General features: G+C 45.7%; 1 protein-coding gene and 1 long non-coding RNA gene across 2 annotated transcripts; one reads left to right on the top strand and one right to left on the bottom strand.

Moving 5' to 3' along the window:
* The first annotated feature begins 425 nt into the window (after positions 1-425).
* On the top strand, positions 426-11706 carry LOC136522831 (uncharacterized). The gene is made up of 10 exons (XM_066516630.1): positions 426-441; positions 7274-8266; positions 8639-8747; positions 8841-8900; positions 9079-9163; positions 9544-9608; positions 9855-9914; positions 10003-10047; positions 10536-10639; positions 10783-11706. Exons 2-10 carry the CDS (start codon positions 7545-7547, stop codon positions 11012-11014), a joined length of 1482 nt encoding a protein of 493 aa, XP_066372727.1. The 5' UTR covers positions 426-441; positions 7274-7544; the 3' UTR covers positions 11015-11706.
* LOC136522832 (uncharacterized) lies at positions 4154-4866 on the bottom strand. The gene is made up of 2 exons (XR_010775984.1): positions 4473-4866; positions 4154-4365 (listed from the first exon to the last, which is right to left on the bottom strand). It is a non-coding gene; the product is annotated as an uncharacterized lncRNA (long non-coding RNA).

An 11706-nucleotide genomic window follows, 5' to 3' on the forward strand; every position in this document is an offset into this window, starting at 1 on the left:
GCCGTCGGCTCGCTCTCCTGCCGCATCGCTGCCGCGCTCGGCGGCACCCCCACCGACACCCGCCACGACCGCGAGCAAGACCTAGGTGCGTCAATCGACCACGGTGCCAATCAAACACGGTTCCCGCTTGCTTGCACCCCCTGTTGTAGTCGTGTGTCTGACTGACAGGGATGAATTCAGAACGAACGCTAGGGTTTCGGGCCGCCGGCGCCTTGGTGTCGAGGATTGTCGGGGTGTACGTCTCGCCGCCGTCCTCGCGGTACTCAGGTGCGGCGCCGCGTTCCTCCCGCTAGACCCGTCATGGCTGGAGGAGAGGGTCTCATCGGCCATCTCGGCGTCCAACGCGGTGCTCGTCGTGTCATCAGTTGCGTCGTGAGGAGCCACGCTGTTTGAGAGCAGCGCCTGCCCTGTTCTGCGCTTGGACGGTGGCATCCGGCGGTGGTTTTGTTAGGTTATGTTTTCTTAGGTATGTTCATCAGATTGGGATACTTAGCACAGTAATAGATCATTCGGATTTCACAGAGAGATTGAGAGATAGGTGATAGGTGGCAAACCGTCAAACGCCGTAGTTGTTGAAGCTCTGGCCGGGGTTTCGTTGACGGACGCCATCTGCGCGCCGGCAGCGATGGTCGGTGGAGCGGGAGTCGGCGCTGTGGCGTCCTTGGTGGCGACGTGAGCGTCGGGTGGCGTTGCCGGCGTCGGTGGCACTTCCCGTCGCTGGCAGCGCCCCTACTTTCGATCGGGTCTAGGGTTTAGGATGTCGGTGGGGTGACTGGCGGCGCGGTCAACCTTGTACTGCGAGCCCCGGCCCCCACCTTTCCTTTATAGCGCTGTGCGACGGGGGCCCACCAACCATGTAGGGTTGGGCGCCCCCGATCAGGGCGCGAGGACAAGGCCCAGTTAGGCCGTTGGGCCTAACTGATGGGAGATCAATCCTAACATTCTCCCCCTTGATCTCTCATCTATTCTTCGTTCTTTAATTTCATACTCAAAACTTTCAATTCATATTTTTCTTGCTTCCATCCTATTTCATCACAGATTAGTGCATAGAACTGTCCCATCGTCATAGCAATTAGTGCCGTTAGACTAACAGCCACAATACACTTCTCCGTTTTGAAATGTAAACTTTCTTTGGGCCCTTCGTATGTTCGGGAATCATAGGCTTTCCCTTAAACCCATGCCGGCTACGTGTTCTCTGAACACGTTGGGTGGTAAGCCCTTTGTGAGCGGATCCGCGAGCATTTTCTCTGTACTTATATGCTCAAGATTTATTATATGATCCCGAACTTTATCTTTCACAACATAGTACTTTATGTCAATGTGTTTGGCAGCACCACTTGACCTATTGTTGTGAGCGTACTGTACCACTGGATTGTTATCACAATACAATCGCAGTGGTTCATTTATATCATCAATCACTTTCAATCCGGGTATGAATTTCTTCAGCCAGTTCACCTGCCCCGTTGCCTCATAGCATGCTACAAACTCGGCATACATTGTCGAGGATGTAGTTACGGTTTGTTTGGAGCTTTTCCACGATATTGCCCCTCCTGCGAGAGTAAATACATATCCTGACATGGATTTTTTTTCATCTCCCGCATAATCAGAATCTGAATACCCCTCTATCTGCAGGGAATCAGATCTTCTATGCGTAAGCATGAGGCCTTTCGTACCCTGCAAATAACGTAGGACTTTCTTCACTAATTTCCAATGTTCAATTCCTGGATTCTTTTGATATCTGCCAAGTAACCCGGTAACAAAAGCTAAGTCAGGGCGTGTACACACTTGAGCATATTGTAAACTTCCAACAGCTGAAGCATACGGTACCGCTTTCATTCGGTCAATTTCATATTGGTTCTTGGGACACTGATGTTCCCCAAATCTATTGCCCTTGACTATAGGAGCAGGTGAAGGACTGCACGCATGCATACTAAATTTCTTCAGGACCTTTTCTATGTATGCCTTTTGCGATAATCCTAGAACCCCTTTTCTCCTGTCTCGGTGAATCTCTATTCCCAAAACAAACGAGGCCTCACCGAGATCTTTCATATCAAAGTTCGAGGACAAGAATTTCTTCGTTTCCATTAGTAGATTGATATCACTGCTAGCAAGCAAGATATCATCCACATACAAAATTAGGAATATGTACTTTCCATTCCTGAACTTTGCATAAACACAATTGTCCTCAACATTTTCTTCAAACCCAAAACCTTTTATCGTTCTATCAAACTTCAAATACCACTGTCTTGAAGCTTGTTTCAATCCGTAGATTGATTTCTTCAGGCGACATCCCATATTTTCCTTTCCTTTTATGACAAAACCTTTTGGTTGTGCCATATAAACATTTTCTTCCAAATCCCCATTTAGGAAAGCCGTCTTTACATCCATTTGATGTAACTCCAAGTCATAGTGGGCTACAAGTGCCATTATAATTCTGAAGGAATCTTTACATGAGACTGGAGAAAACGTCTCATTGTAATCAATCCCTTCTCTTTGCGTGAAGCCTTTCGCCACGAGTCGCGCTTTAAATCTTTCTATATTCCCTTAGGAGTCATATTTCGTTTTGTAGACCTATTTACAGCCTACTGTTTTGGCTCCTTTAGGAATATTTTCTAAGTCCCAAACTTTATTGGTACTCATTGATTTCAATTCATCTTCCATGGCCTTAAGCCACTTTGATGAGTGGTCGCTTCTTATAGCTTCTTCACATGAGGTGGGATCGTCCCCCATCTGACATTCTTTAGTTTCATAAACTTCATAGTCATCAGTAATAGCTGATCTTCTTATTCTTTGAGACCTTCTAGGTGCCTCCGGCACTTGTTCCATGTTGGGCTGTTGTTGTTCTTCCTCATGTGCAACATTTGGTTCTATAGTTTCCTCAAGGATAGGTTCCTCAAGAACAGGTTCCTCATGTTCATTCATTGTCGCCACAGGAGAACTTGCAACAGGTGTTGGCACTACAGTGTCCTGCACTGTCGGTGCAACAGCAGCAGGTAGCGTGAAGAATGGTTCTTCAACCATCGGAGTGGGTACATGTACCCGCTTCTCCTGTAGGCTGATTTCTCGTGCTACCATGCTCCCCCTGATCATGTTATCCTCTAAGAACACAGCGTGTCTTGTTTCTACAATCTTCGTATGTCTGTCAGGACAATAAAAGCGATATCCTTTCGATCTTTCTGGATAGCCAATAAAATGGCAGCTGACTATCTTGGAGTCTAACTTTCCTATGTTTGGGTTAAACACTTTTGCCTCAGCTGGACAGCCCCACACACGCAAATGGTTAAGTGAGGGTTCCCTTCCTGTCCATAATTCATACGGTGTTTTAGGCACCGATTTACTTGGTACTCGATTAAGTATGTGAATGGCGGTTTTCAGTGCCTCCATCCATAAACTAATCGGTAATATGGAGTAACTCATCATGCTTCTTACCATATTCATTAAGGTACGGTTACGTCTTTCAGCCACTCTATTCTGCTGAGGCTCCCCCGGTGTGGAGTACTGAGTAACTATGCCATTTTCCTGTAGGAACCTTGCAAATGGTCCAGGAATTTGGCCATATGGGGTATGTCGCCTATAGTACTCTCCACCTCGGTCTGATCGTACTATCTTTATTTTCTTATTGTGCTGATTTTCAACTTCAGCTTTAAATATTTTGAATTTATCCAATGCTTCCGATCTTTCTTTAATTGGATAAATATTGCCATAACGAGAGTAGTCATCTGTGAATGTTATAAACGAGTCATAACCATCCACACTTTTCACAGGAAAAGGACCACATATATCTGTGTGGATTATTTCTAAAATTCCTGTGCTTCGTTTGGTATCTTTCTTAATTTTCTTGACATACTTTCCTTTGATGCAATCAATACATTGCTCTAAATCTAAAAATTCTAAGTGCGGGAGAATTGATTCCTTAACCAATCGTTCCATTCTCCCCCTCGAAATATGGCCCAAGCGACAATGCCATAATTTCGAAGAGACAGTATCAATTCTCTTCCGCTTCTTAGTTATATCCGTAGATGGGGAATCATTCACATTGTCATCACATACATTGTTCACATTCTCAGCAAGAGATAATAAATAAAGCTTGTCTTGTCGGAAGGCAAGACCAACACATTTATTATTAACCAGTATCTTACACTTGCCATCACCAAAATGGCAATCAATTCCATCATCATCAAGTTTCGAAACACTTATCAAATTTCTACGCAAAGAGGGAACATAAAGTACTTCTTTAAGTCTAAGTACAAAACCATTATTCAATTCTAAAGAAAAAACTCCAATGGCTTCAACATTGGCTTGCAGTCCATTTGCAACTTTAATCGTTCTTTCTCCTCTTTGCAAGGTTCTCGTCCCACTTAACCCCTGTAAAGAATTTACAACATGAGTAGTTGCTCCTGAATCAACCCACCAAGTGGATTTATCATAACATAAATACAGAGATTCATCTACAAATGTAATAAATTCATCACCTTTCTTTAGCAGAGATTTTAGGAAGTCTGGACAATCCCTCTTGTAGTGTCCCTTCTTGAAGCAGTGCTTGCACTGATCTTTTTCTGCTCCACCATACTGCTGATTCTCAAAATCCTGGGGTTTCTTTCCCTGTGAACTAGAGGAAGAGGACTTATCCCACTTAGGTTTCCCTTGTGGTTTAGGATTCTTGCCATTAAAGTTCTTTCTTTTGTTGTCCTTCACAAAATGAGCAGATTCACTTTGTGAGGACTTTATCCTCTCCTCTTCTTGAGCACACATTGAGATGAGTCTTTCTATGCCCCATCTTTCAGGCTGCATATTGTAGTTCACAATGAATGTGTCATATTCTTTTGGCAAAGAAGCAAAAATCAAATGAATTAGGAAATCCTCCTCTTTCAAATTTATTTCTTTTAGCTTAGATGTTGTAGTGTTCATCTTTAAAATGTGCTCTCTTATGCTACCACCAGTGAATTTCTCATTCACAAGCTTCTTAATCAGTGAACTTGCTGTGGCCTTGGTAGACCTAATAAATTGACTCTTGATTTTCTCAAGATATTCTTTAGCAGTAGCACATTCAGGGATTGAGCCCCTTATCTGTTCTTCTATGGTGGCTTTGGCTACCAACAGGCACTTGCGGTTGGAGAGAGTCCATTGCCTATGTTCAAGGTCATATTTCATTCTTATTTCAGCATGATCACGCTTCCGAGAAGCCAAATCAGCGTCAGATTCATTGTCACCTCTCACCGGGTCCTCTGGCTCAGTAGGACACGGTGAGGTGATGGCAAAATCGACCTCTCCCAACGCAAGTTCCAATTCATACTTCTCCCGCCACACACGGTGATTGGTTCCGTTGAGTGTTGGGATGTTGGCAATGTTCACAATGCATTTGCCTCCTGAAATTATACCAGAGTAAGTAAGAAACATTTATACATAAAATTCCATGCTTTAACTCAACGTTGGTCAAATTAAAACTTATAATTCATCCATGCAAAACAATTTATATCACCGTTGGGCAGAAGTAAAATTAATGCACGATTTCTCATGGATCAAAAGTTATAATATTGTTATTAACAACGTTGGTCAGAAAATAACAATATTATAATTGCATCAAAATTATCAGAAATTCATTTCTCTTAAAATTAAATTATCCGGTTGGTTCAAATTTAATCAAAGAGAACAATAATTATCATGCACAGCGGAAACATTAATGATCTTTTCATGTTATTATTTTCCAGAAGCACTAAAAAATTCATTGTTTTCTGGGCAAAATATCGTTGGATAAAATTTGCACAGAAAATTGTGTCAAAACATTCAAATTCATCAAAATATGCATTTAAAATTGTTTCTGGAAAATAATAAGAAAAAATTTCTTGTTCTTCTTTCATTTTTCAGCCCAGCGCAGCCCAAGACGCGCTGAACCGGCTCGGCCCGGCTTGCCTCGCGCGCACAGGCCGCACCTAGGCCGCAACCTGGGCCTGGGCCGGCAAAGCGCCGCGCGCGCTCGCTTCCGCCTGGGCCGGCGAGTTGGCCCAGCGTATCGTGGCCGTTCGTGTCGATCCGACGACCGAGCGGCTGTTTCGCGCTGATCAAAACGCCGCCGCGGCCGACGCCCTAGAAACCCTAGGCATTCGGCTCTTCCCCTCTCTCTCTCCTCGCTGCTTGCCTCTTCTCAGCCGCAGCGGAGACAGTCGCCGCCGAGCAGCCGCGAGCAAGGAAAACCGGAGCGGGCTTTGGCGCCGTCGCTGGCCCCCTCGCCGGCACGCGTGCTCCCCAACGGGCGAGCACGCCGCCGTCGAGCGGCCTAGCCGCGGCGCTTTCTTGGCCGAGCCCGGCGAGCCGTTTCTTGGCCGAGCCCGCGCGCATCGGCTCGGTTTCTTCTCCAGCGCCAGCGAAAGAGCCGGTGCGCTTCTTCTTCTTCTTCCGCGCCGGTGGTGGTTTATCCTCGACGAACCCTAACCCTAATTTTTTCCCCTTTCTCCCTTTTTTTTGAGTTTGTTCTTTTCGGTTTTATCCGAATGGGGAAAACTAGGGTTAGGTTTAAAGTTTTGTTCTTGCCGATTCGTTTTCCTTTTCGTTCATCCGAATGGAAAAATGGGATTAGGGTTAGGGTTTGACCCTTCTTCTTTCTTCTTTCCCTTTTCCCCTCTTTCGGATTAGAGTTCTAGGGTTCTTGAATCCGACCCTCCCTTTTCCCCTTCTTCAATCCCTTGTTCAGTTTTGATTTTGGGAATTAGGGTTAGGTCTTAGGGTTCGGTTTTCGACTTTCTTTCCCGATTCGCATCTGATTTCTTGACGAACCAGGCTTTGATACCATTGTTAGGTTAGGTTTTCTTAGGTATGTTCATCGGATCGGGATACTTAGCACAGTAATAGATCATTCGGATTTCACAGAGAGATTGAGAGATAGGTGATAGGTGGCAAACCGTCAAACGCCGTAGTTGTTGAAGCTCCGGCCGGGGTTTCGTTGACGGACGCCATCTGCGCGCCGGCAGCGACGGTCGGTGGAGCGGGAGTCGGTGCTGTGGCGTCCTCGGCGGCGACGTGAGCGTCGGGTGGCGTTGCCGGCGTCGGTGGCACTTCCCGTCGCTGGCAGCGCCCCTACTTTCGATCGGGTTAGGGTTTAGGATGTCGGTGGGGTGACTGGCGGCGCGGTCAACCTCGTACTGCGAGCCCCGGCCCCCACCTTTCCTTTATAGCGCTGTGCGACGGGGGCCCACCAACCATGTAGGATTGGGCGCCTCCGATCAGGGCGCGAGGACAAGGTCCAGTTAGGCCGTTGGTGGGAGATCAATCCTAACAGGTTTCAGGATGAATACGGTGGGGATGGCGGAGAAGAGCTTGCCTGGCCGTGCGAGCACGAGTGGTGCCGGAAGTTCTGCTACGTGATGTTCAGCTCCGGAAAACCGAAGGGTGTTTGCGGCACTGAGAAAGGTAAGCTGTGGGCCTGGTTGCTTGAGTCTATAATCTTGTGCAGATGTTGAGATACCTTACCCCTTTGACATCGTGAGTCAATAGGTTTCGATCTGTTAAGTGTTAAACCTTGTAAAAATAAGTCTACTATTTGTTCAGTCATGATCTTCCAGGTCCTGCGCCTCGCGCCGCTCCTCCCGCTCCAGCCAGGTGTTGGCGTCACGTGCCGCCCGCTCGTCCCGGTCGAAGTCGCGGCGGCGTCCGTCGAAGCGGCCCGCGTCGCGTCCGCCTCGGTCGTCGAAGCCGTCGCGGTTCCCTGCGCCCCGCAGGCCCGCCTCCGCGTCGCGGCCGCCAGCCTCGCGTCCGCCGAAGCCGCGCAGGTCCCGTGCGTCCCGCGCGTCCGCGTCCAGATCACGGTTGTACGCGCGGTCGCCGAAGCCGCACGAGTCCCGTCCGAGGTCGCGGTCGTAGTCCTCGCGCCTGTCACCCCGTTCGCCCAGGCCGCCAGCGTCGGGCCGGGCCCGCTCGGCGTCCGCTCCGCCTCCCGCGCGGCCCGCGCCAGCGTCCGCGTCGCGCCGCTCGTGGACGAGGCCGCCCGCTGCTCCCGCGTGCAGGGCAGCTGCCTCCGCTGCCGCCGCTTGAGCCGCAGCAGCCGCGACCGCGGCCTCCTCGGCGGCCCGCGCTGCTGCCAGCTCGGCGGCTGCCAGCCACTGTGCCCGAGCAGCCGCAGCCGCCCGCTCCTCCGCCTGCCGCTCCCTCTGTTCCGCCGCAGACCGGGACAGCCTGCTCCGCCCGCCGGAGGTGGTGGAGCCATGGGAAGTGTGAGAAGAAGAACGAGTGGACATGGCTGCGGATCCAGGATTGGTAAAGGGGAAAACCCCGGGTAAACTTAGGTTCTAGATACCATTTGTTAGAACCAAAACACAGGTTTTGGGCTAGAATTTCAGTTTCATTAGCCTTACCACAATTATGGCAAGTTGGGGATACATATAGGGTGACTTGCTTGCAACTTAAAAAGCTACGACATATTCTCGAGATGCTAAAGTAAGATAAGGATAAAGATAAGGGCTGACACAGCCACCAACTAATCTAGATAAGTATCCTAGGTAGATAAAGACAAGACTTATAGCTGTCCTGGTCTATCCAATTTGACCTCTTCTATCAGAGATGTAACATAAAATGTGCACAAAAGATTATTCTAATTTTCCGCATCAGAAATCTTTATGTTAATAACAGTGCTGTGTACATTTTGCAGGTGTGGCTCTTATGACCATTACTTGTATGCATTAAATTACAAAGATCGCTGCTGTACCTACAAAATTTCTTGTGGTGGAAGCATTTATGGTTCTCCTGCTATTGACATGGTATCATCACCGGTTCTCAAAAATCATTTTATATTAGATATATATACAGATGGGCTCTACTAATTTTGTGTCATCTATATTACCTCCTTGCAGGCACAAAATATAATCTATGTCACATCTGCAAGTGGACTTGTGACTGCAGTATCATTTAAGGTGATTTTAAGACTACTTTGGGAAATTTGAATGTCTAAAGCACACATTTTTAACTTCTCAGTCTGTTCCATGGGATGTCCTTACTTTTGAGCAAAACTTGATAAATGAATACATCAATGACCTTTCAATATTGAATTTGAATGTTTAGAGTCTTCACTGATTTCTTTTGGTGGAGCAGGAACCATCCTTCAGAGTTCTTTGGCAATACGAAGCTGGTGCACCAATTTTTGGTTTTCTCGCCATAGATCATCAAAGTGGAAAAGGTATTTCTTCAGCCATTTGATGTAGATATTCTGGAATATGGATATACATACACATACTGTTATATTTCAAAAGTACTTTGATTCAATATGCATGTTACATTGAATGCCATAGTGTAACTATGCGCTAACCAATCATCATTTGCTGGTTATATGCCATCATGTTTAAGTTGGCAAGGTCAATGATTGTAGGTACAGTTACCTTCAATCGCACCTTATTTGATCAGTCTCTATATAAAAGCATGACATGTAATAATAAAATTTGAATATAGATGTCGTCATCTTTTATACCTCATGGCTCATGCCAATCTGGGCCAACATAGGGTTTGGACATACCTTTTCCTTTTATGTGCTGTGCTGAGTATCACACTTGCTACATGCAGTTATTTGTTGTTTAGTGAATGGCCTAGTTATGGCATTGAACTCACAAGGCTCTATTGTTTGGAAGGTAATTTTTCTTCTGTACCTTGTTCTTGTAGTCAAAAGAAACGCATATGGATAGTTGAGTAAGAAAGAAAGAGCTATTGATGCTTAGAATCTACTCTAGTTTGGCACTATATGACATTGTCTCAATGAGAGTAAAAATGCACATTTTTCACTCTTATGTTGTACATCTGATCCGTTTTTTCTTGTGTAGTGCAGTCTCAACATATTTATTAGTGTCCAAATCCATAACTTGCTATTAAAAATCCAGGCAACTGTTGGTGGTCCTATTTTTGCTGGTGCATGTTTGTCACCCACGCTCCCTCATCAGGTACTTGCTTGTGCTTGACTACATTGATAATTTGATGCTCCTTGTTTGGAGGAAACTAAGCAAATCTTACGCATTATGTCACTAGCAGGTGCTTATACCTTCCCGTGATGCCAATTTATACTCTTTCAATACTGTAAGTTTGATTTCATTGTACCATTTAATTTAGTGACTAATCAATCATGCATGCTTAAGAGTTTGCTTCGTGTTGCCAATCTATGTTTTTTAACAAGGTGTGCCTCCGAATTTTAATTTGTGGTAATTGTTTTTGTTAAAAGATATGTAGTACTACTACTTCTCAGATGCTAACTTGGCCGTTGCTGGTAATAGTTTTCAAAAGCAGTCGTAACTCCTAGCCAATTAAGCTGTGCCTATGGTACTTCTCAAATAACAGTTAGAAAAAAAGGTTATAACAGTTAGAAAAAAAGGTTATCTTCACAGTGAGTATTACCTAGTAATTTAAATTAATTTTGGTTAGGTTCTATAAGAATGACAGTTTTTGACAACGATATTCAAGTAGTTGATGGGAGTGATGCAAAAATGGTTCCCTTTCTTGCATTTTGGTAGAAATCGATTGTTTCATATACAACTTAGTAGCATAAACTCTTAATATCATTGCTGCAGGTTTCTGGAGCCCTTCTTTGGGTATACAAGGCTGGGGATCCAATTACTGCATCTGCTTTTGTTGATGAGCTGTTAACATCAGAGTCATCTGGACCATCTGAGAGGTACCGAACTTACTGGTACAGTGTTTTTCTCTCACAAAAAAATCAGCGAACAGTACTTTTCAGCCTGGCTTTTCAGCGAAGCGAACAGGGCCTCGTTAGCTATTAGATGTAAAGGAAATGACATGGCTGCCTTTTCTCTTCAGATTTGCTTGTATCTGCACGAGTTCCGGGAAGGTCCATGTCATTAGGATTAGAGCTGATGCTAAGTATAATCAGGAGCAAGCTGGTGAAGGTGTTAAATCTGAGGAGTTGGTCCAAGGAGTGGCGTCCATTAAACTTCCAGGGGACATATTTTCTTCTCCCTTGATGGTCGGTGGACACATATTTGTTGGATGCAGAGATGATCGGTTACATTGTCTCACCATCACCACATAGTTTCAAGTGATTTTATTGGAGGTGATATAACTTGCCCATGCCTGGCTTTGCCATGCTGCCCGAGATCATGTCTTCCGTTCCGTGACAAGGGCCTTTCTTATTGGCAAGGTGCACGGCAGCACAACATAGACGAGTTTGGCAGAAGCTCCTGATGCATATGGATCTCCAATGATTGCTTTCCATGTCTGCACAGGAAGCTTTCGGCAGCCTGCTCTCGCGACTCAAGTGCTAACTGATCAAGTGAGTGGATACCTTTCAACCTCACATTGTCATTACAACATTTGCATTCACCCTATGTGGAACCTTCGCCACTGTCCTGCAAGACTGGTGAGTCATGCTGCTGTTCCCTTCAGTGAGTGCTGGTGGCTTAAGGGAAGTTAACTGATAGGAAGACCACCCATGTCCAGTGATTTGCAGAGACTGTAAAAATTGCTCCACATAGATTTATATTATTTCCTAGAAGGAGTTTATGATAGGGACAATGTCCTCCAAGAAATGTTCGAATGGATGCAGCTTCCTGCGCCACATATGTACCAAGTCTCTAGGAGAAGTTTTTCTTTGCATTAGGGTTTTATATGTTTTTCCTTGTTCAATCAAAGAGGGGCTCTGTAAGAAAAATAGCAACTGAAACTGAAACAGTACCCCTGCTTTTGTTGGGTACCGCAAAGTTTTATCAGGTAAAACAGCCTTAT

The sequence above is a fragment of the Miscanthus floridulus genome, chromosome 18 (assembly GCF_019320115.1).
Source record: "Miscanthus floridulus cultivar M001 chromosome 18, ASM1932011v1, whole genome shotgun sequence".
NCBI lineage: Eukaryota > Viridiplantae > Streptophyta > Magnoliopsida > Poales > Poaceae > Miscanthus > Miscanthus floridulus.

Excerpts from the sequence above, each read along its gene's own strand:
- LOC136522831 (XM_066516630.1), top strand. The coding sequence starts at position 7,545 with ATGATCTTCCAGGTCCTGCGCCTCGCGCCGCTCCTCCCGCTCCAGCCA. Across the intron at positions 9,164-9,543 it reads AGATCATCAAAGTGGAAAAG|TTATTTGTTGTTTAGTGAAT; the intron begins GTATTTCTTCAG and ends TGCTACATGCAG. Across the intron at positions 9,609-9,854 it reads AAGGCTCTATTGTTTGGAAG|GCAACTGTTGGTGGTCCTAT; the intron begins GTAATTTTTCTT and ends TTAAAAATCCAG.